We start from the raw sequence: 24,223 nt of genomic DNA on the forward strand, positions 1-24,223 counted from the left end.
ATGGCACATTTGAACCAGATTAAGGAGAACTCTATAAAGCAGGGCTAATCCATCTGCAATTTATTATTATTATTATTTTCGCTTTTGTTGCTTTTATTTTATTTTACTTTATTGTTTTCCTGAAAAGAGTTTCCCCGTGCATTTTGGCCGGATTGAGGAGCCAGAATAGCTTTTCTAGCTTCTGTTGTTTCACAAAGTGATTAAACGTGGCCTGTGCTTTCTCAGATCTGCCTCCTCTGCTAACAGCACAGAGACTCTCTCTCCCTCTCTCTCTGCCCCTCCCCTGCTCTCTCTCTCTCTCTCAAATAAACAAACAAATAAACATTAAAAAATAAAATTAAAAAATCTGTGTTTTTTGTATGTGTGTGTATTTTAGGCATTTTTATTTCTTTCATCTTTTGTCACTGTTTGCCTGAGGCATGCATCTTAAGCTACAGTTTTTCATTAGGTAACATCAGGGTACCTTTTCTGCCAGGTGGCTGGCCTCCACAGCAATGTCTGTGCCCGAATTCCCCATTCCAATCACAAGGACTCTCTTGTCCTTAAATATATTGGGGTATTTATACTGTCGGCTGTGAAAGTACTGGCCTTTAAAGGTATTTATACCTATAGAAAAAAAAAAGTCAAATGAAGAATTTTATAGGATCAGTAAACGAAACATATGTATTGCTCCATTAATAATATCCCTTTGATTGGGGCGCCCGGGTGGCTCAGTCGGTTGAGCATTTGACTGGCTCAGGTCATGATCTCACTGTTCATGGGTTCGAGCCCCACGTTAGGCTCTGTGCTGACTGCTCAGAGCCTGGAGCCTCCTTCAGATTCTGTGTCTCCCTCTCTTTCTGCCCCTCCCCTACTCGTGCTCTGTCTCTGTCTCTCTCTCAAAAATAAATAAACGTAAAAAAAAAAAATCCTTTTGATGGATTATTTTGGTTGTTTTTAATAGAATGCTCAATTTTAAGAAAATCCAAAATGTGAATACATGACTTTGTAAGACACAGAAATGAGTGATTATTTATTTAATGGAGGTACTTATTCCATCTCACTAGATAGGCCTCTGGGTTTATTTGCTACTAAGTTGAAATATCATGGCATAAAGATTAATTAAGCCATTATTACCAATTTTATTCATTTAATTTTTTTTTTAAATTTATTTTTAAGACAGAGAGAGACAGAGCATGAGCAGGGCAGGGGCAGAGAGAGAGGAGACACAGAATCCAAAGCAGGCTCCAGGCTCTAAGCCATCAGCACAGAGCCTGACACGGGGCTTGAACTCATAAACTGTGAGATCAAGACCTGAGCTGAAGTCAGAGGCTTAACCAACTGAGCCACCCAGGCGCCCCTATTTATTTTTTTAATTTAATTTTTTATTTTTTTAAATTTACATCCAAATTAGTTAGCATATAGTGCAACAGTGATTTCAGGAGTACATTCCTTAGTGCCCCTTACCCATTTAGCCCATCCCCCCTCCCACAACCCCTCCAGTAACCCTCTGTTTGTTCTCCATATTTATGAGTCTCTTCTGTTTTGTCCCCCTCCCTGTTTTTGTATTATTTTTGTTTCCCTTCCCTTATGTTCATCTGTTTTGTCTCTGAAAGTCCTCATATGAGTAAAGTCATATGACTTTTGTCTTTCTCTGACTGACTAATTTCACTTAGCATAATCCCCTCCAGTTCCATCCACGTGGTTGCAAATGGCAAGATTTCATTCTTTTTGATTGCCGAGGAATCCTCCATTTTGTGTGTGTGTGTGTGTGTGTGTGTGTGTGTGTGTGTGTGTGTATATACCACATCCTCTTTATCCATTCATCCATCGATGGACATTTGGGCTCTTTCCATACTTTGGCTATTATTGATAGTGCTGCTATAAACATGGGGGTGCATGTGTCCCTTCGAAACAGCACACCTGTATCCCGTGGATAAATGCCTAGTAGTGCCTTTGCTGGGCAGTAGGGTAGTTCTATTTTTAGTTTTTTGAGGAACCTCCATACTGTTTTCCAGAGTGGCTGCACCAGCTTGCATTCCCAAGCCATCATTACCAATTTTAAAGTTGATGGAAATCAGTGATAGAATTAGTTTGTTCTATTTACTAATATTTGACTATCTAGAGCTTCTCCCAAGCAAGGAGCAAGAGCAGAGAAGTTAAAGGGAACTATGAGTCAGCGCCTCCACTCTTTTCAGCAAACTGTTTTTGGCATCTATGTGCTTGGACCTGGGCTAAGTTGATATTAGAGAAATAAGATAAACAAAATGTGGTTCCTATTCGAAAAGATCCATGTTGGCTGGGGAAGTTCACCGATAGATCACCTTGGTGACTGACTATAATGCAGACTGAGTTTGCTTAGGCAGCAAGAGTTGGCTCTCAGAAAAAGGGATCATGTTCGCCACGCTGGGTTTAGCTCTACTGTTCTAACCAGAAAGGATATCTCAGGCGGTTGATGCCAAATGTCTCACTGAAACATTAAATGTGAATGGAGAGTTTTGGAAAATACTCTCAGGGTTGCATAACACAAAAGTTAAGAGGTGCTGTACAAAGAACCTTTTTTTTTTTTTTTCCAGGAAAAGTGATAAGACACCTAGATTCTCAGGGGATAAATATCGATGCTTGTGGCAAACAGCCTTATCAAGGTTTGGTTCACCCTTAGTTCACCTTGAAACATTAGAAATCTGACATGAATCTCAGGTAAAACCCACCACAATCCCGAGCACTTAGAATTTAATAATCGTGCAGCCAAGTTCAAATATTAATTCAGACAGGACTCATCACAGATCAGAGAATGGCTGACAAGGGAGAGCTAGGCAAGTTTAAGGAGAATCATAGAATTATTATCCCTGGATGTTAAATTACCTTAGATTTTTCTCCAGATCAGGGTCTTTTGGATCAGAAATGAACAAAAATGAGACTGTGTCTGAGCCACCTATCACACTAATATTTTCCCCCCTTTTATCACAGGAGGATAGAGCAGGCACTTTTTTTAGGTGAATGTGGTTGTGTTAGTAAACACACCAGAGTGTGTATATCTGAATGATTGATTACAAGTAGTTATTTTGGGAAGTTGTACATTTATTCTGTGAAGTTATGCATTTATTCTGTGATACCTATTATTTTTACTAAGACTTTTTGGAACATCTTTGGAATTGACTCCAGACAATGTGCCTCCAGGGGTGCCTCAGTGGCTCAGTCTGTTGAGCGTCTGACTCTTGATTTTGGCTCAGGTCATGATCTCATGGTTTGCAGGATCAAGTCCCCCGTCAGGTTCTGCGCTGGTGGCGTGGAGCCTGCTTGGGATTCTCTCTCTCTCACTGCCCCTTCCCTGTTTGTGCTCTCACTCTCTCTCAAAACAAACAAAGAAACAAAAAAGAACAATGTACCTCCAGACACATGTTTTCAAATGTCTTCAGTAAATCTGAATTTTTCTAATAGTTAATGATGACCCCAGGAATTACGTACAGACTAAGTAAGTCTGTTGTGAGGCAGAGAGAGAGTTTGTGAAATTTCGAGGACTCTTTTTCAAATCTAAAGTCACAAAACCTTAGAACTCAAAAGCTCCTTAATGGTTACCTACCCAGGGATTTCAAATGGCCAATTGGTAGTAGCCGGTGAGATATTGAAAAGGTCTGCAAGTCCCATAGAGCTCTGTTTGCTTGATTTGTGATGTATGCTGTTGGATAAGGTGGTCAATTTATGGGCAAAACCCCAGAGGCTTAGAAAGGTTAACCGGAAGGCCCAAGGTTGTATAGCTTGTTAGCTGTGTAGCCTAGAATCTGTACCTCCTGGGTCTCAAGCCCATCCTATTCAAATTGAGGACACTGGCTCAGTTGCTTTCTGGGTACATCTTATCCTAATCTGACCTGACTTGAATGACGTCTGGAGGGCAGACCCAGCACCAATGGATGTACGTGAGTTGTTGTAAAATAAACATTTGTATCATTTGCAGGTCATGTGTAGACTGTGATTCCTCTGCTGGACTCCTATAAAACTCTTTTCATTCCTTCCAGACAGGCTACATGTTGTCATCCACCCCTGTATTTTTAGCACTTTGTGCAATTTGGCACTGTTGGTGCCAAATAAATTCAGCATATTCTCTATGTCATGGAACTTTCTGGATTCTTAGGGTGATCTAGTACCAGGCACTCCTTCCTAGGAGTTTGGAGGGGCTTGCCTACTTAGGGATTTTCTCTGTGGACAAGAGCTGAGAAAGGATTGGGTTGTCTGGTGGGGTGGCTATTGATCCTCTCTCAGGGATGTTGGGGAATAGTTCCTTATATCGTGGACTTGGGGCTTTTTGATTCAAGATTCAATTCCACGGCAGTTTTCAGGATGTGCTTCGTCCTAACTTGGTCGGACTTGCATAAGCTCTTGGGGCATGGGAGGTGTGTGAGTTTATTGTAAGACGAGACTTGAGATCACTCCAAGTCATATTTAGATGATGAAGAGAAAAATTTTCTAAAGTTTTAATTTCTTGAAAACTTACTGTGGATAAAATAAACCAAAGCATTGTGTTTTTTATTCCCTCTGCATTGTAATCCGATGGAAATTTGACATAGATTAACATGAATCATGTTTGCAAAAACCAGATAAGGAAACTGGGACTCAAAGATGACTTAACTTGCCTTCTAAGATTCTTTTCTCTGTTGACTACTGACCCAGTGCTATAAACGTCTGATCTAGCTAAACCTCTATGGAACAAACGAACAAAAATCGCACTACTTTTTAAAAAATTTATTCACTGATCGACCTTTGTGGACTCTAAACTCAGCTTTGGTTGTGTGCTACTGCTGAGGCTAACAACTTTGTAAGCACCCAGTGTCTTAGAAGACTTTCTGAGTGTTGCCCATCGCTTAAGGAGGGACATTGAACCCCAGTGAAGCATTAAACTGCTTGCAAGTAATTTGTTCTACTCTTTGGCACTTATAAATTGTTTGGAACAAATGAAAGTCAAAAATTGGCCAGAAATGGTGGTTAGAAAAAATCCCCGTTACCTTACAACTTTAACTATTTAATGGAAGAACCATAGAAATTCATTCCCGGACCAAGCCAGTATCAGGACGGCTCCCATGAGACGAATTAAGGTCAGTTTCAGAAAACTGTACCTGGGAAAGAGTCCAGTGGCAAATATGGGTCAGTAAGAAAACCAGTGCAGACCATGACGGCATCAAAGATGGCAGACTCTTGCTTTCCTTCATGCTGAGTGACCACCTCCCATTGGCCAGTGACAGTAAAGTCTGGGCATTTTGTTACACTGCAGACTTTAGTCTGAAAAAAAGAGTCATAGTCACAATTAATTGTTGTCAAGCTTCTAGTAAGGGCTTGCTGGCCGATATACCAGTTGACATTTCAAATGTTCTAGAGCATAGGCTAAACATAATCAATAAGCATAAACTTAGAAATAAAATCAAGTTATCAGATTAACCATAATTTTCTGGATGGATGTATTCTTTTTAAAAAATATTTATTTTTGAGGGAGAGAGATTGAGAGAGGGAGAGAGAGAGAGGGAGAGAATATGAGTGGGGGAGGGGCAGAGAGAAAGGGGCACAGAGGACCCAAAGCGGGCTCCACCCTGACAGCAGAGAGCTGGATGTGGGGCTTGAATTCACCAACCGTGAGATCACGGCCTGAGCTGAAGTTGGATGCTCAACTGACTGAGCCACTCAGGCACCCCTGGATGGATGTATTCTAAGAGTTGTAGAGGGTTACTTAAGAGAAGTGATGCGATCCAAAAATTTTGAGTGATTTGTTCAAATTCTCATAGTAAGTGATAGAACCAAGCATCGCGGTCTTCTGAAGTCTTTTTCATTTTTTTTTTCTGTTACGTCTGTCTTTCATAAAGCTGTGCTTTAATAAAAATATGGATGATATAAATTGGAAATATGAATTTGGTCCCAAGTATTTTACCTTATGAAAGGTCCTGTAGAATATGTTGTTGACGTTTTCCCAGATCTTGATAGCTATTGATAAGTACTAACTTGATGGCCTGAATGATAAGTACTAACTTGATGGCCTGATAAGTACTAACTTGATGGCCTGATAAGTACTAACTTGATGGACCATGGGAGTGGTCCACATGTCAGTCTATTTTTTGTTTCAATAGAGTATGTATATGTTTATGCATGCTAGGTTCTGATTCACAAAATACATAAAATAAATTTACAAGACAAATTTATTAATTTACTTATTTATTTATAGTTTATTTATTTTGAGAGACTCAGAGAGAGACAGTGTGCGCAGGGGAGGGGCAGAAAGAGAGGGAGAGAGAATCCCAAGCAAGCTCCACGCTGTCTGTACAGAGCCTGATGTGGGGCTTGATTTCACAAACCATAAGGTCATGATCTGAGCCGAAATCAAGAGTCAGATGCTTAACCACCTTAGTCACCCAGCGGCCCCCCAAGTCAAGTTTAAAAGCATAAATGCTCCACTGGCCAAGAGACTTTGCTGCTTTTCTTTCCTTTTAAGTTTTCAGAGAAGACAGGTGTCTCAAGTCTTACCTCATGGGTTCGCAATTTGGTTTATAATATTTGAAGTGCTTATTGGATTTCAACATTTGTATTAGTAACTCTTCCTTTTTTAAATATAAATTTTCAGTTAATTAAAAATTAATTTCAAAGTAGAATTTACTTTCAACTTAAAAATAAGAAATGTTCATAATTAAAAACTTGGAATGCACAGAGAGGAAAGAAATCTCTTATAAACAGCTGCTTGTGTGTACTCTCTTAAAACTTTGGTGAACATCTAGCTTTAAAGTTTTTTTTTCAAGGTGGGCCTGGGTGGCTCACCCAGTTAAGTCAGCATCCAACTTCGGCTCAGGTCATGATCTCGCAATTCCTGAGTTCGAACCCTGCGTCAGGCTCTGGGCTGACAGCTCAGAGCCTGGAGCCTGCTTTGGATTCTGTGTCTCCCTGTCTCTCTGCCCCTCCTCTTCTTGTACTCTCTCTCTCTCTCTTAAAAATAAATAATAAAACGTTAAAAATTTTTTTTCAATTATTTTAAAGCAGGCTTGGAGCAGCACCTAGTAAAGAAAATGCTTCAGATTCAGGAGCTCTGATGCATTAAAACTACTTCTGTGGATTATGCCCGTTCACTATGGTACTGTTTCAATTTTACTGTGTCCCTTGAAAGATATGGGAGTGAGTAAAGATACTCTTTAGAAGTTTTTTAAAAATTTTTATCCAGTTTTTTTGAGATATAATTGGCATATAACATTGTATAAGTTTAAGGTGTACAACATAATGATCTGATATATGTATATACTGCAAAATAATTATAATAAACAATAAGTTTAGCTCACACCCATCACCTCACATAGTTATAATTTTTTGTCTTGTGATGACAACTTGTAAGATCTACTCTCTTAGCAACTTACAAATATACAACACAATAGAGTTAACTATATTCAGCATGCTGTGCATTATATTCCCGGAACGGATTTACCTTACAACTGGAAGTCTGTACCTTTAGAGCACCTTAACCCATTTCCCCAGTCCCTACTCTTCACCCCTGGTAACCACCAATCTATTCTGTTTATATGAGTTGCTTTTTTTTTTTTTTTTTTTTTTTTTTTAAGATTTCACATACAAGTGAGATCCTACAGTCTGTGTCTTTGTCTGACTTATTTCACTTAGTATAATACCCTATAGGTCCACCCATGTTGTTGCAAATGGCAGGATTTCCTTCTTTTTTATGGCTGAATAACATTCCAGTATGTGTGTATGTGTGTGCCACATTTTCCTTATGCGTTCTTTATGCATATGCCCATCGATGGACACTTAGGTTGTTTCCATGTCTTGACTATTGAAAATAATGCTGCAGTGAACATGGTGGTGTAGATATCTCTTCAAGATAGTGGTTTCATTTTTATCAGTGCTTTTAAGGTTGTGAATATGAATCTTATTTGCTACTAGTGTTGGTCATTCATGTTGTTTTCAATTCCCTAGGAATTCCTTACTATCCCCATCTGTAGTAGGGAGAGGGGAAGAGAGGAGAAAGAAAACATGTGGATTTTTCATGTTTCTTGGAGAGGGGAAAAAAGAAGATATATTTGTCCCCATCCTTCTACCTTCTTCCTGTCTCTGTTCTTGGAAATGGGAAGGGAGGTGGTAAGGCCTCTATAAAGAACAATATTCAAAGATCTTTCTATTCCCAAGGATATCTAGAAAAGATTTCCTTCAGATCGTGGGGTTCTCTTATGTGTGGGCCCCTGCACATGCTTATTCCTATAGAGGGATAGTCCAGAGGAGAGTGCCTAGGTATGGGTAGAAGTCATCAGTGTCACTATGTGCATTTGTTCCGAGCTGAGAATGTGGCCTGATATTTTTAGGTCCCTTTGGGTACTTGGGTGAAATTATTGCAAACTAAAAATTTATTCTGCGAATCCTTACTGAAAGTATCCATTTCCACCTCCAGATTTACTTAAGGCGGCGGGGGTGGGTGGGGATGAGTACAAGGGGAAAAGGAATCCAGCCAGCTGTCAACAATCTTGCCAGTTCATGATCTCATCTGCAGAGCCAAGGGCTAGGCTATGGAGAGAAATAGGAAATTGGTAGGAAATACTTCCTGACTACTAACTCATGTTTTGTGTCTTACCTTGAACTGAATGTGTTTCAGAAGGTTGAACCGGTTTGCATACATTTTGAGATATTCCAGGAATTGAGAATTTGGCACATAGTTTGGATAATCTTCTGGGAAAGGAAAGTCTGAGTAACAAGACATCTCCTTGCAGCTGTTGGAAACCACAGACCTGTAGAGGCTGGCTCTTCCTTCTTCAACATGTTCCTGTACAAACGGTACACGCACATGAGTGTGTCTGCATTCGTGCATGTGTGTGCACACACATGAAACGGATATTGATTTTTTAGACATTTCAAACATTGATAAAGATTAAGGTTACCCTTTATCTTTTTATTTCCTTTTCTTTCTTTCTTTCTTTCTTTCTTTCTTTCTTTCTTTCTTTCTTTCTTTCTCTCTCTCTCTCTCTCTCTCTCTCTCTTTCTTTCTTTCTTTCTTTCTTTCTTTCTTTCTTTCTTTCTTTCTTTCTTTCTTATTTTTTCTTTAATTTAAAGCATGGAGCTTGAACTCATGACCCTGAAATCAGGACCTGAGCTGAGATCAAGAGTAGGATGCTTAACCAACTGAGCCACCCAGGCACTCCAAGATTACCATTTCTTTTTTTGTTTGTTTTTAAGTTTATTTATTTATTTTGAGATGGGAAGAGGAGCAGAGAGAGGAGAGAGGGAGAGACAGAATCTCAAGCAGGTTCTGTGCTGTCAGCACAAAGCCTGAGGTGGGGCTGGAACTCATGAACCATGAGATCAGGACCTGAGCCGAAATTGAGGGTCGGTCGCTTAACCGACTGAGCCCTCCCAGGAGTCCCCCAAGGTAACCCTTCCTAATGGGATTTGTTACCCTGCACTTGAGATAGGGTGAACACTGAATACTTAATTTTATGATCAGAATTACTATTTCATTCACTACATGTTAACAAATAAACCCAGGATGAACTCCCTTGTCCAGATTGATATGGCATCACTTCAAAATGTGGGAAAATATGGAAATAGACCAGAGCCAGGAAGTACTATCTGGATGATGGACAATTGCTAGGTAGTTTGGTTTCCCACGGTATTGTTGAAAGAATCACGGAGAAGAGGGTTCAGATTATTGAAGGACTCTGCATCTAAAGTTAAGGAATTTGCATTTTATAGGAAGGTTATGGCAGTCTTCTGAGTTTTTATGTGGAAATGATTCATATTAAATTTTGGAAAGATAATTCCAGTTCCACAAAAGAAATAGGAAGTCTGGAAAAGAAGGAGGGAGGCCAGTGAAGAGCCTAAAACACAAATCCACTTGATTGCTAATGGCAGCCCGAGCAGAGGCAATGGCGGTTGCCACAGAGAGGCGAGATTTGTGAGGTAGCAGTAAGTCAGAATGCGCAGCATAGGGAAGCTGTTTGGATTTAGGACTTGGGAGAAGAAGCACGTCAAAGGTTTTCAGAATGGACAACTGTGCACTTAGTGAAACACTAATTTCCCACTCCTAGTTTTGACACGAATAACTAGCACATGTGAGTGTCTCAGACAACTACAACCAGGTTGAGTAATAAGCACTTTTGGTATATTTAGTCTTTAATATACATTGCCTCTGTGTTTTGAATGTATTATGGAGGATTGTTCTGATTTTAATGGGAATGTGGTCCTTAGTATTTTTTTTTTTAATTTTTTTTTCAACGTTTATTTATTTTTGGGACAGAGAGAGACAGAGCATGAACGGGGGAGGGGCAGAGAGAGAGGGAGACACAGAATCAGAAACAGGCTCCAGGCTCTGAGCCATCAGCCCAGAGCCCGACGCGGGGCTCGAACTCACGGACCGTGAGATCGTGACCTGAGCCGAAGTCGGACGCTTAACCGACTGCGCCACCCAGGCGCCCCAGTATTTTAATATTATTTACCATTTTGGATATCTACAGTTTTTTGGTTTTTTTTTGTCCTCTGTGAAGCAAAAATTATTTTGTTTGTGTGAACAAGTGGAAAGACGAATGTAAGCCTCACCTATGGAGAAGCGCTCACTTCGTTCCCTCAAAGGGAAGGGTATAGTGAGCACAGAGAATAAACTTATAAACATGTCTTTGTGGTCTGAAATAATGTTACTGATCTCATCAACTAAGGAGCAAGCTGTATCTTGTTTGTCTGGGGCCTCACCTCTGCCAGTCTCATTTATACAGCATAAATCTAGAAACCTGGAATCTAAAGGCTTCTAAGAAAGATGACTATTTAAATCCTGATCTTTTATTCTGCAGGCAGATCTAAAGCACTGTTACTCAAAGACGTATTGCTCGGCGAGCAATATGGAACTGGATTCTTTGTTAATCCTCTATGACAAGTACAGAAATTGAGAGTAAGCATCTGGAAACTTTACTAGCAATACTTCACCATTGCTCAATATCCAAACACGTGGGCTTCTATGTGTTGAATGGGACTTAGATCAGTCTCAGTGTTGCCTTAACTCGTGTGATGAGTGGCCTGGGGTTCGAACTGTGTGCGAGTCATGGATCACTGATGTTTTAAGGTGAGTTTGAAAACTGTTAGCCAGAAATGCATAAAATTTGTCATTATTTTCTTTCATTGAAAGATAACTGGGGGCACCTGGGTGGCTCAGTTGGTTAAGTGCCTGACTCTTGATTTTGGCTCAGGTTATGATCTCATGGCTTGTGAGAGCCTGCTTGGGATTCTCTGTCTCTTCCTCTTCTCCCTCTCTCTCTTTCTCTCTCAAAATAAATAAATAAACATTAAAAAAAAAAAAAAAAGAATCACCTGGGGAATCTTACTCGTATGTAGATGCTGATTCAGTAGGTCTGGGTGAACTTGAGATTCTGTATTTCTAACAAATTCCCCTGCAGATGCTGTTGGGCACAGACCATACTTTGAGTAACAACACTTTGGAGCAGTCCTACCAAAGTGGAATTTGGTGGAGGCCACTTATGCTCTTTAAAATTTTCTGGCAGTCATATTTAAAAAGGTAGAAAGAGCCAGGTGAAATTAATTTTAACAGTATATTTTATTTAACTCAACATATGTCAAATTTTATACTTTCAACACGTAATCACTATAAATATTACTAATGAAGTAGATTACATTCTTTTACTCATAGCAAGTCTTTCAAATATCAGTGTATATTTTATTTATTTGTTTAAAAATTTATTTTTCTCTTTTTAAAGAATTCATTTAAAAGATTTGTTATTTTTAGAGAGAGAGAGAGCATGAGCAGGGGAGAGAGGCCATGGGAGGGAGAGGGAGAGAGAGAGAGAGAGAGAGAGAGAACGAGAGAACCACAAGCAGACTCCAAGCTCAGTGTGGAGCTCTCTATGCAGGACTCATTCCCACGAACCTGGGATCATGACCTGAGCTAAAATCAAGAGTCAGATGCTCAACTCACCTGAGCTGCCCAGGTGCCCCTTAGTGTATATTTTATACTTCTCAATTCAAATGCCAATTTTTTATTGGAAAAAGGGGATTCACATACCCAAACTGTTAGCAAATATGCTTAAAAACACTCCAGTAACTGAACTGAGTATTGGTTTTAAAATTAAAATTAATTACAATTAAGTGAAATAAAAAATTCAAGTTTTTAGTGAACCAATTCCAATATGAACCGATTCCATAGTTACATGCAGACAGTGGCTACTTTATTGAATAGTAGAGCTTTAAAGTTGAAGCCAGCTATTAGAACAAAATTTAGTGTTGGTTTTATTTAATTAAAAGTGATGCTTCCTCTGGGTTACAGGAAAAAAAGAGAATAGGAACAGCTATAAAGAGATGTAATGTGGAGCAGTGAGAGCAAACAGCAGGGGAAGAAGCTATAGTATAATAAGAGAAACATCAGTTATGAATGTTCTGGGGTCAATTAGGCCAAAGCTTGCTCACTTTTCTCTAGCATCTGAAAACATCACATAGTGAATCATACTTGGTTAATACTGGCAATTTCTAGTTAACAATAATAAAAGGGTAAGTTAGGAATATATACTGTTTTAATAGGGGAAGAGATGTGCATAATAAATGTTGTAAAGATTTCCATAAAAATGGCTCAAAAATTTTTTCCGTATGTTGGAATGGCACATTTAAACAGCAGAGAGTAATGGGGCTCAGTGGAGTTGCATAAGCCAGGAACCATGTATTAATGGGACCTTAGAACAGATGAACAAAGAAATATAAATAGAAAAAAATGCTGTTTTGTAAAACTCTGGGAGATAATTGTAAAGGCAGGGAGAAGAGAGTCTTCCTGGAAAACCTGAGGCCTATCTTGAAACAACGTATCACAGACATTAGCCAAGGAGGCGCTATAGTTTAGAGGGAAACTTAGCCCTTAGGGCGGAATCCAAGACCAACTCTTTGCTCTTTTCTTTCTTCCCACTGATTGTTCCTCCTAGAAAGATACAGAGAGTACTTCTGTATGCGGCTCCTGCCGCCTGCCCTCCTGTGTTTGCCCCAGTGATTCCCAGGTCCTGTTGGGACCTCCAGCTATACACCCTCTTGGCATCGTCCCTGCGTGGGTCTGCCAATTGCCCTGGTGCTCCAAGTCACATGCCTCATGAATTGGTGGGGCCGTGTAGGGGAAAGGTTTTTGTTTTGAAGGGAAAAGTGGAAGGGGAGGACGGATGGACGGGGACAGAGAGCAAAGTCTAAGAGCATGCACTGAGCGGTTCTGGCTTCCCGGTCTACTTTGGTCCTGCAATGTAATGAATGGAAAGGTCACAGTCATCTGCTAAGACACTTGGGTGGGACTCCCTGAACTGTCCAGAATTTACATGTTCTCATTCTTGAGCCAGACACTGGAAATGCATGAAGAACAGTTCTCGACAGCACAGACCCAGACCCAGACTGCCTAGGTTCATCTTCAAGCTCTACAGTTTTATCTGGGGATTCTTGGGAATTTTCTTTTTTAAAGTTTATTTATTTTTGAGAAAGAGAGAGAGAAAGACAGAAAGAGAGAGAAAGCACGCACAGAAGCAGGGGAAGAGCAGAGAGAGATGGAGAAAGAGAATCCTAAGCAGGCTCCCCACTGTCAGTGCAGAACCGGGAGGAGTTGGGGGGGCTCAAACTGAAACTCACAAACCTTGAGATCATGACCTATGCTGAAATCGAGTCAGTTTCCTCAGCTATAAATAGGTATTATAATAATAGTGTGTATCCGCTAGGATAAACTGAGATAGCTGTAATGTGTTTAGGATAGTGTCTGCTAAGCTCTCAATAAATGTTAACTGTTACTCATATTATTCCTCCATGATTATTATGGAGATTTACTTTCTGAAGCTTTGTGTCCTTCAGAGAGGATAATAGGTGATGGGAAGAAAGCTTTGACAGTTCAGATGTCTCTCCTGTCTCATATTAAAAATAAATGTAAAATGATAATAAAAGTCACTCCTAAATAGAGACATTCTCTCTGTACAGGACATTCACACCTCTTGCTCTCCAAGAACAATTACTGCCTTCTTTTCCTCTCCTTTGGGCAGCCAGAATCCATGTTTCTTTGTCTCCTCCTCTCCCTAGCAAGAGTTGGAGTCTCACTGGAGGCCAGAACATCATTCTGGGAGGGTTAGTAGGCCCTGGAATATGTTTCAGGGATGCGAAGGATGAAGCCGAATGTGTTTCTACCAGTATAGTATAATTTCCTCTAGATAATGTCAGTGTGGTTCTACAGGAAGGCTATCCCTTAAGATCCCTTCCTATACTAAAATTCTCTGAGTAAAATTCATTTTGAGTGATGGGACAATTCCTCACATTTTATTTCAATGTTACTTTATAATTGAAGTAATCAACCTATGGTGTTACTGCCCTAAGCCTCCCTTCCCTCTTAGGAGCCTAAGAGAATTGGTTGTGAGATAGACTTTCCATACATCTCGCTTGCCCCCACTTGAGTTAGTGGACAGAAGTGGGCTCTTTACCAACGTATCCCAATTATTACCAATTTATTTCTTATTAAAGATCACCACCTCTCTCCCACCCCAAGGAATGATGCCATTTCTTTTCCATTGCAACCTTTGTTTCCTCTTTGCTTGAGGCTATGGTAGCTGGAAGAGGCCAGAGAAATGGGTGTCTGAGTGTCAAATTAAGCACAGTGGTTTCTAATCTCTATAATCTTTGGGGGTGTCTCCCTATTTGGAAATAGAGGCAGTCTCCATATGTGTTGTCTTGGGTTTCTGCAGATGGCTTGTCCATTTTTGCCCGGTGATCCCTGATGCCCAGAAGGGGAACTAAGGATCCCCTGTGGGTTTTCTGGTAAGCACAGCCCTTGGGCGAGCACTTTATTTTTTTCATTTTAAAATTTTATTTATTTATTTATTTATTTATTTATTTATTTATTTATTTATATTTTAGAGACACAGAGCAGGGGAGAGGGGCAGAGGAAGAGAGACAAAGAATCCCAAGCAGGCTCCATGCTAAGCGTGGAGCCTGACGTGAGGTTCAGTCCCACGACCCTGGGATCCTGACCTGAGCAGAAATCAAGAGTCCAGCACCCTGGAGCAGACACTTTAATCTGCAAGTTTTGAGCTGGCCACTTGCTTTGAGTGCAGAGACAGAGACACCCTGTAACCAAGCCTGTGTGCGGATGTGCACGTGCGCTGAGGTAGGAGGAGAGTGGGATGCCTCTAGAAAGACTCAGAAGGCTCATAGCATGTTGGAGCTGAAAGGTTCCTTTAAGGGCACCTTAGTTTAGGGATTTTCTCTCAGGCTTTCGAGAAATCTCAAGGTGGTACAGTTATCTCAAGAGGCCACTGTGTCAAGAGAGGGCTGCTGAATGAAGGTGGGGTGGTTTTCCTGGCTCCCAGTACCCGAGCTTTTATCTATATTTCAAATCGGTTCTGTGTTCTCATTGAAGACAGAAAGCAGTGGGGCTGGAAGGACTTGTTACTTGGGCTACTTCTGCTGTATTATCCTCTTTGCCATCCTGTCGATGCCCTATCATGTGCTTCGAGATAGGTTTCCCCGACCTTCTCTGTTTTTCTTACTTCCCCCCTCCCTTCCCCACTCCCACTCCTTTATCCTCCACAGAGGCCGTATTTTCCTGATGGGATCGAGGCCTCTCCACCTTTCTGAGGCAAATCCTTCTGCTGGGCCTACAACAACACCCCTTCCCTTGTCTGTAGGATCTTGTTCTGTTTGGGCTCAAGTAATCAATAGTCCCCCCCCACCCCCCTACCTCCCCTGTCCAGGTAGCTTCTCTTTGCCTGTAAACATGTCTGGGTCTTCCCATCATGCCAACATAAGCAAATCGATACACTAATAAAAAGTACCTCCTTTATTGCGTTCCTCATTATCAATTGCTTTCTAAATAATACCTTGCCAGAAAATTCAGCCACCCTCATCCCCTCCCATTATTTCTTACGCACGCCACATACACCAATGAGCTATTTTTATTTTCCAAGCCTGCTCAGTACCTTTTCTTTACTGGTTTCCTCCCTGTAATCTCCCACTCAGTCTCGTCTGCCTGTTGAAATCTTTCCATCGCACACCATCTCCCCCATGAAGCCTTCCCTGACTTTCCTCCAGTGGATACAATCCTGACCTCATTTATTTATTTATTTATTTATTTTTTTTTTTAAGTTTTTTTTTTAAATTTTTTTTAACGTTTATTTATTTTTGAGACAGAGAGAGACAGAGCATGAACAGGGGAGGGGCAGAGAGAGAGGGAGACACAGAATCGGAAGCAGGCACCAGGCTCCGAGCCATCAGCCCAGAGCCCGTTGCGGGGCTCGAACTCACAGACCGTGGGATCGTGACCTGAGCTGAAGTCGGACGCTTAACTGACTGAGCCACCCAGGCGCCCCAATCCTGACCTCATTTAAATACCCACAGCACTGTGTCTAATTTGTAGGATCCTACTCTCTTCTCATTACCCTGGCAGCAGCCTGGGGGTTTGATGTATTATTCTCATTTCTGTATCCCCCACGGTGCTCATGCATAGGTGTTTGACCTGCCCAAGTCACACGGCCAGTTGGGCACAGCTGGATCTGGAACTCATTTCTCTTGATTCTTAGATCAGTGATTTTTACATGTGAATAATTAAGTGTCTGTGACCTATATAAGGTGCTTTTTTTTTTTTTTTTGTCCAGTATCCTCAGGTCTCTGGGCTTTTTTTTTTTCTTTCTGGACTCACCTTTGCTTTGACTGAAATTCTGCTATTTATCCTTTTAACTGGGAACTTTCATCTTGCAAGCCAACTCCCAGCTGTGATAGATTAGTCCTATTTATCTTGAGTATGTGTTAAGAAGGATTCTGAGGCTTATCAGGGGAAGTGTATCATGCTTGACTAGCAAGGTCTTCAGTGGGCACAGGAGGGGAGAGGTACAGCAGGGGTGTTAGGTTTCTGCTGTCCTAATGGAAAGTATGCACTTTGAAACATGGGAACAGATGTACTCTTTCACTTAGTGCCTTCGGAGGAGGTTTCTATGTATCGATGGTCACATTTCAACACCTGCAGTTCTTTATGTGGGGCAAGCGGACCTATGCTAGGAGAACTGCAACTAACCAGCAGCCTTGGCCTCTGGGGAGCTTTGCTCACAGAGTTAGGAAATCCTTTATTCCAGGTCCAAATTCCATTCTTCTAGGGTAGAGGAGTGCCGCATCTTTCTCTTAGCCCCTTATGGGCTCTGAGGCCCGGACGTCTGACACCTTGTTCCTTTTCACTATTCCCGACAGCTTTCTCATCAGCATGTTTAAAGCTCTAGAGAAGGAGGGCCAGGAGGAGGCTTGGGAACTCTAATGCAAATGCTTCCCTGCCCAGCCACAGGACTCAAAGGGTTTCAGTGGCCCCAGCAGTGCCGCTGCGATCCCCTTTGGCCCAGGCCAGCCAAGGGTGGGCTGTAGAGTCCCCTCTTCTCCTTCCTTACCCTGTTCTCCTCTCCAGTCTGGACGGTAGCCCTGCTGAGACTTGAGGATATTACTTTCTTTGCCTCAGGGAAAAAAGGCGCCTAACTCACATTCTTTACTTCTGGTTGTTCTTGGCATAGATTGGCATTGCTTGGACAGCAGCACCTTGAGTATAGAACTCATCATCCAGCGAGCCCTGCGCTGTTTCACGTCAGGGGCAGCAGGACTGGGGAGAAAAGAAGGTGAGCAGTTCTGCCCAGCAGGTGGAGGCCAGCATCCCTGCGCTGCTGGGTTCATATGCTTGCCCCAAACACTACAGCCTCTGGCCTCACTTCACACCCCCCGGCTTCTGCTCCCCTTGTTCTGGGCTTTCCTGGCTGTCCCAGCCACTCCATTCTCTCCCACCCTTTGTGGGCATCTTCCTTCCTCTTGGCTTTAGATAAAGTTTGTAGGGTTGCTTCCACACTCCCCACCCAAGCTCAGGCTGTGTCCTGCTTCTTTCTTTTAACAATTTCATTAACCCTCCTGGCCCCTGTTCAGCAGATGCTTTTAACTCATCCCCCCGCCCCAGAGCAGCCTTGGGAGAAATGCTTTCACACCGTCCAGCCTTATCCATTAGACACATCGCACAGCTGCTGAGACCCCTACTTACGGTGAACCTCCACAGCCCCCCGAGGTCGTCACTCCTCTCAAAGCATGTGGGCTCCAGGCCTTCCTCCAGGCAGCACTTGATGGAGGCCAGGCCACTGACCCCGGCTCCCACAATCGCAACTCGCTTGGCCATGTTCCCTGGTGCAGGGGAAAGCAAAACTGAGCCTTTTATTCACAAGTGAAAGCCCCACCCCAGCTTGGCTGCTCTAGCCAACCAGGAAAAAGAACTGGGGAGGTTAAGAAATTTGCTCCATTTGACCCCTCTGTGGCTGGCCTCTGGTGTTGTGAGTGCAAAAAGAGAGATGTTCAGGTCCCAGGTTTAACCCTGTGCTCGTAAGTCCCTGCGCCTACACTCGGAGCTCGTGCCTGATGTTAGCACATTTCTTGCCAAGACTGTGGCATCTGGCAGAGTGGCTGAAATTAGACCCTCTCGTGGAGAGTTTTGCATTCAGGATGGGGCTGCTGCCTCCTGCCTCCCTTCATGGGTCTCAGAATGGCATAGAGTAGTAGACCAGAAAGAATCGCCTGGTCAAACATGTTTTGTTTTTTAAGTTTATGTATTTATTTTGAGAGAGAGAGAGAGAGAGCATGCAAGCGTGAGCACACAAGCGGGGAAGGGAGAGAGAGAGAGAATCCCAAGTGTCAGTGCAGAGCCCAATGTGGGGCTCGATCTCACAAATCGTGAGATCATGACCTGAGCTGAAATCGATAGTTGGAAGCTTAACTGACTGGCCACCCAGGTGCCCCTAACATGTTTTTTTAAATAAACATATGAAACTGGAGGTCAGATTAGCGTGGTGGCATGAGACAAGGCCACATGGCAGTGGTGGAGCGGAGTTGGGACTAGAAGCCAAGAACTGTGGCCACTGCAGGTGCCACGGCAGCCCTGGGAGAGTCCCAGCCCCTGGCATACCGCAGGGTCCCAGCTCGGTTGCCCATCCTTCTCCTATCTGCGGCCAGTGGATGGCTGCCAGTGGAAGGGTGAGGGTGCAAGGCTTTGTGTGGATATTCATCCCTCCTCTCCCCTTCAGATACTGATGCAGCTCAGGGAACATGGCCCTGTCCCCACTGGCACAGGCGGAGGGTCATCTGTCCCCAGGCCATGCAAGAATGCTGAGAGGCAATATAGTGTATTGGTTAAGCAACCAGGCTCTAGACCAGATTGCCTGGGTTAAAGCTCAGTTCTGCCAGTCACTGCCGTGTGATCTTGGGCAAGTTATTTAACCCCTCTGTGCATCATAAAAATTGAGGAAATAGTGGTAGTTTCCTTGTAGTGTTTGGTGAGAATCAAGGGAGTCAACACATCAGATGATTTAGAACTGTTCCTGGCATGTAACAAATGCTTAATAAATATAAGCTATTATAACTATAAAACCATTTCCCAAAATTGGTGTCCTCCTCTGTCTTTCCCATTAGTAAGTTTCTGCTCTTTTAATTCCTATACGTTTTGGCCAGTTCATCCACATTTAACAGTGAATCATGTGATTTAGAGTTGTTCCCTAATACATTTTTGTGACAATTGTATCTCCTGACGTTAGTGAGTTTTGAAAGTGCATGGGTCCCAGAGTCAATGCAAGAAGTGCCCCCGAAGGCATTGTTTTCCTGAACATTTGCTATTTTCTCGTTGCACAGATGAGCTTTTTCCACAAAACTGGACATACATCTTTCGTTTTTGAGAGAAATAGCTCAACTATAGAGACTTCATCTGCTTTGCTCTCTGCTGGGGCCTCTGTGGCCAGGGAAGTCCTTGGAACAGAATACAACGGGTGCTCAATAAATAGTTCTAGAATGAAATGGAAAGGCCCATTTATTTTCAGGTGTTTTGTAAAAGTTTCTTCCCCGAAGCTACTAGCTCTGATTTACTGGGAGAGAGCTGGTAGGTCCCCTTTAGGGGAAGTCACGCTCTAGATCCTAATGGATACCATAGAAACACAACCTCATACAATTTTCCCTGCCTTGCGTCCTAGAGAAATAAAATGACCCTACATTTAGAGAGACAGCTGATGTAATGAAATGAATATGGGTGTTGGGACCAGACACATCTATTTCAAATCCCTGCTCTATCAGCTTGGCACATAGGAAAATATCCCCTCTGGGCCTCACTTTCCTCATTTGTAAAATGGGAAATCATGCTCTTCATTTTTGTGAGACATAGTAGACATTCAATGAAGAATATCCACTTTTTTAAAAAAGATTTTATTTTATTTTTTTCTTTTTCAAGTTTTTATTTAAATTCATTAGTTAACATACAGTGTAATATTAGTTTCAGGTGGTGAATTTAGTGATCCATCATTTAAACACCCAGTGCTCATCACAAGTGCCCTCCTTAATCCTGATCACCTATTTAACCCGTCCCTCACCAACCTCCTCTCTGATTAAACCCATCCCCCACCCACCAGATTTTATTTTTTTATTTGAGAGAGAGAGAGTGCGTGTGCACACAAGCAGGGCGGGGGGGGGGGGGGTTGGGGAATTGGGGCAGAGGGAGAGAAAGAGAATCTGAGGCAGGCTCCATGCTTGGCACGGAGCCTGATACGGGGGACTTGATCCCATGAAATGTGAGATCATGACCTGAGCCAAAATCAAGAGTCGGATGCTCAACCAACTGAGCCACTCAGGGAGCCCCAAGAGTATTATGGGAAAGATGACTCTCGGAATGAAGAGAGGAATTGCATGTATCACTATGATATCTGCAGCTGTGTGCAGAAGCATGCTGGCTCTGTAAAGACAGCAGGTCTGATTATAACGGGATACTCATGCCCTCAGCAGGGGACCAGGAAACAAAGCAGTTTCCTTTTGGAAGGGGAGAGGGCAGAGCCATTTGCAGTAGCTGGATTGAGAAGGAAGGTGGGGGAAATTTCCCTAGCATGGCTCCACTGAGACTAGAGGTCAGCAGGTAGAGATCGAACTTCTCCGGAGAGAGGCTAGTCAGTGTATATTCTGCCATGTTTCCAGGGTGGTGTCCCATGGAGGAAAAATGGGCTTCTGGTATGGCAAGAACCAGTGTGTATGTTTCCTTGACTAGGATGTTGTAGCTTCAGGTACATGTTGCTGAATGAAAGCACCAAACTGGTTCTATAAGAAGACAAGGCACCCGTCACGTTATATGTCAATTATATTTCAATAATAAATTTTGGAAGGAGAAGAAAGAGGAGATGGAGGAGGGGAAAGAAGGAGAAGGAGAAGGAGAAATGCATCCACTCCAGCTGTTAGCCTGGTCAGAGGGAGGGCCAGCCAGGGACCTGGCTCCCTGTGAGGTAACTGTGGAGACCTTGGGCAAGGAAATCAACTGCCTTGGGCTCACTTTGCAAAAAAGGATAACCATATCAACTCTTAGTCCAAGGGCCTGACCCAGTACTGTAAACATTTGCCCCTAAGCATTTGAAGGATCGTTGCAAACAGAAGGATTAGATTTATGGGAAATGGTGGAACTGAAGATGTTACTTACATGAAGGCAAATTTTAGTTCCATATAAGCACTTTACAGCATTTCAGGCTCTGATATTTGTGCAGAGTCTGTAAGATTATTTTTTGGAAATATTGTAAGTAGGAGAGTAGTAGGTAATGTAGAGGGTGGAATCAAATGCCCTTTAGGATTCTGTTAACTCAGATTCCACGATTCATTCATGGATTAGTCTAGCGGTCAAACACTCAATGAGGGGCTTCTGTGATCCGAAGCTCTGGGTGAGGTATTGTGAGTACGAAAGATGAATAAGGTGTGATGCCTTCTTCAGAGTAGCTATCCCTCTGGCGGGGAAGTCAGGATGATAAATAGATCATTGCAGTATTCTGTGTTACGCGCTAAGACAGAGTCGCGTCTTATGTACGCCTTGCAATAAGAGCATGAAGGAAGAGGCTCATACTGTGACTTTGGAGTGATAGGAAAGCAATACTGAGGAATACTAGTTGCTTCAGGTTTTGAAGTTTGAAAAGAACGCCAGTGGGCAGAAGAGGGAAGCAAATGAGCTCTAGAGACAGGGAGCAGCAAAAGTAGCAGCCAGAGACGGTCGATGGATGCCTCTATGACTGCCCAGCTCCCCAGTGAGCTTGAAACTTATAGGAAATAGCATGTTCCCCACAAGAGGAGACTATCACAGTGTTGATTCACTGGATCAGGTCTGTTAATCTTCTCTCTGCTCAAGGTTATATGTTTGCCTAAAGTGGGGCATTTCCTTTGACTCGTTTCTTATTTTCCCTTTCTCTCTCTCTCTCTCTCTCTTTTTTTAAAAGTTTATTTATTTTGAGAGAGAGAGAGTGAGTGTGGGAGGGGCAGAGAGAGAGAGGGAGAGAGAGAATCCCAAGCAGGCTCCACACCATCAGTACAGAACGTGACATGGGGCTTGAACTCACAAACTCTGAGATCATGACCTGAGCCGAAGTCGGACGCTTAACCGACTGAGCCACCCAGGTGCCCCCCTTTGTCTTATTTTCTATAGTGAGTGGCACACTTGGTCTGTGCTAGTAGTTGCATAAACACTTGGCAATGAGTTGACTTCCTGGTGGGTAAAATGAATGAATTCACCACAGTATATCCTTTTTAAAAAAAAAAAATTAACTGAGCGAATATTCACTGGGAGCTAATATCAGAACACGAGTCTGGACCTGCCATTCCCCAAATGGTGTGCAGAGGTGCTGTGAATGATTTTAAAATATCCAGGAAAACACATGTATGTTGAATTCTGAGCAAAGCTGATGGGTAGTTGATAGTTTTAATATCAGTTACGGCTGTGTTATGTTAGATGATGTCATATTTTTGCAAAGCTGGGTTTTCGGCAGTTGCAATGTTAAAAAAGCAAGTACTACACAGAAAGTGCTTGGATACCAGCACTGAGTGCACAATGATACAATATCCTTTTCTTAATGTTTATTTTATTTTATTTATTTATTTATTTATTTATTATTTATTTATTTTTAACGTTTATTTATTTTTGGGACAGAGAGAGACAGAGCATGAACGGGGGAGGGGCAGAGAGAGAGGGAGACACAGAATCAGAAACAGGCTCCAGGCTCTGAGCCATCAGCCCAGAGCCCGACACGGGGCTTGAACTCACGGACCGCGAGATCGTGACCTGGCTGAAGTCGGACGCTTAACCGACTGCGCCACCCAGGCGCCCCTGTTTATTTTATTTTTGAGAGAGAGAGAGAGAGAGAGAGAGAGAACGCGCGTGCAAGTGCGTGTGCACGCGCGCATGAGCAGCAGAAAGAGCCGGGGACAGAGGATCCGAAGCTGGCTCTGTGCTGACAGCAGACAGCCCCATGTAGGGCTCAAACAGCCGGATGTGGGGCTCAAACTCACGAAGCATGAGATCATGACGTAAGCTGAAGTCCAACCCTTAACCGACTGAGCCACCCAGGTGCCCCATGATATAATGTCCTTAAGTGGGCCATGCATTTCAAGACTAAGAAGAGACAGTAGATTTAGCTGGATGGATGGCAGTTGGGGGAGGGGTGAAGGTGCCTACTTGGCCCCTGGGAACAAATGAGCACAAGCTGGTAAGAAACTGAGGTCAGAGCAGGGCCGTGCTTTGTGATTCCTGTCTTCCCGCAGCTGTTCCTCGCCTGCTCAAGCCCATTCCTAACCACATAAGAAAAATTCTGCTAGGATTTAAATTTATCTTGTCAGTTACAAGGCCACAGAGTTTCCCTAGGCTGGAGGAGAAATGAAGAAGTAATGAAGGACTGAGACTCAGTTTCACCATCTGTAAATGAGAAGACATTAAACTGGGTAGCTATAAAAGATTTCCAAAACCTTTGAGAGTTATAGTGAATTCATCTGGGAGTGGGGTTAACAAGAGAGATCTGACCATAGAAACTCAAGAAACTTTGTCACAATGCATAGAATGGAGCACTTTTAACAACGGGAAAAGGACAACTCAGATGCCAAAGGGGGGTTACTTATCTTTCCCAACTTGTGCCAAATGGGAGGTAATTCTGTCCTGAAGCACAATAACAAAACAGAAAAAATCTGGGTCCCACCTCCCTAATTCAAAGAAATCAGAGATTATATCTGGTCACTTTCTGTAGTTACTTTAATGTACCTGGAATTCCCACAGTTCCCACTATAGTTTGGACTCTGGAGCCAGCAGGAATTGAAATGGATGAGCACAAGCCAATGTTGTCCTAGCAGGCCCTGGGTCCGGATGAACTGGGTCTAAGAGATAAGGAATGTTATGCAGAATTCGGGACCTAAGGTTAGTCTTTGCTTACATTTTAACTTGATT

General features: G+C 42.6%; 1 protein-coding gene across 3 annotated transcripts in view; it reads right to left on the reverse strand.

Moving 5' to 3' along the window:
• FMO1 (flavin containing dimethylaniline monoxygenase 1) overlaps window positions 1–24,142 on the reverse strand; it is a 31,812-nt gene extending 7,670 nt beyond the window's left edge. Inside the window, exons 1-5 of one of the 3 annotated variants that reach the window (XM_045452943.1) lie at window positions 24,031–24,139; window positions 18,005–18,141; window positions 8,579–8,767; window positions 5,091–5,253; window positions 464–606 (exon numbers count right to left, since the gene is read on the reverse strand). In XM_045452943.1, coding sequence (XP_045308899.1) covers window positions 464–606; window positions 5,091–5,253; window positions 8,579–8,767; window positions 18,005–18,136 — 627 coding nt within the window. In that variant the 5' untranslated portion in view covers window positions 18,137–18,141; window positions 24,031–24,139. Of the gene's footprint in view, window positions 1–463; window positions 607–5,090; window positions 5,254–8,578; window positions 8,768–18,004; window positions 18,142–24,030 lie in introns of all 3 variants that reach the window. The other 2 variants (XM_045452945.1, XM_045452944.1) reach the window with 2 other exon arrangements.
• Window positions 24,143–24,223: the final 81 nt, after the last annotated feature.

The sequence above is a fragment of the Leopardus geoffroyi genome, chromosome C3 (genome assembly GCF_018350155.1).
Source record: "Leopardus geoffroyi isolate Oge1 chromosome C3, O.geoffroyi_Oge1_pat1.0, whole genome shotgun sequence".
NCBI classification, from domain to species: domain Eukaryota; kingdom Metazoa; phylum Chordata; class Mammalia; order Carnivora; family Felidae; genus Leopardus; species Leopardus geoffroyi.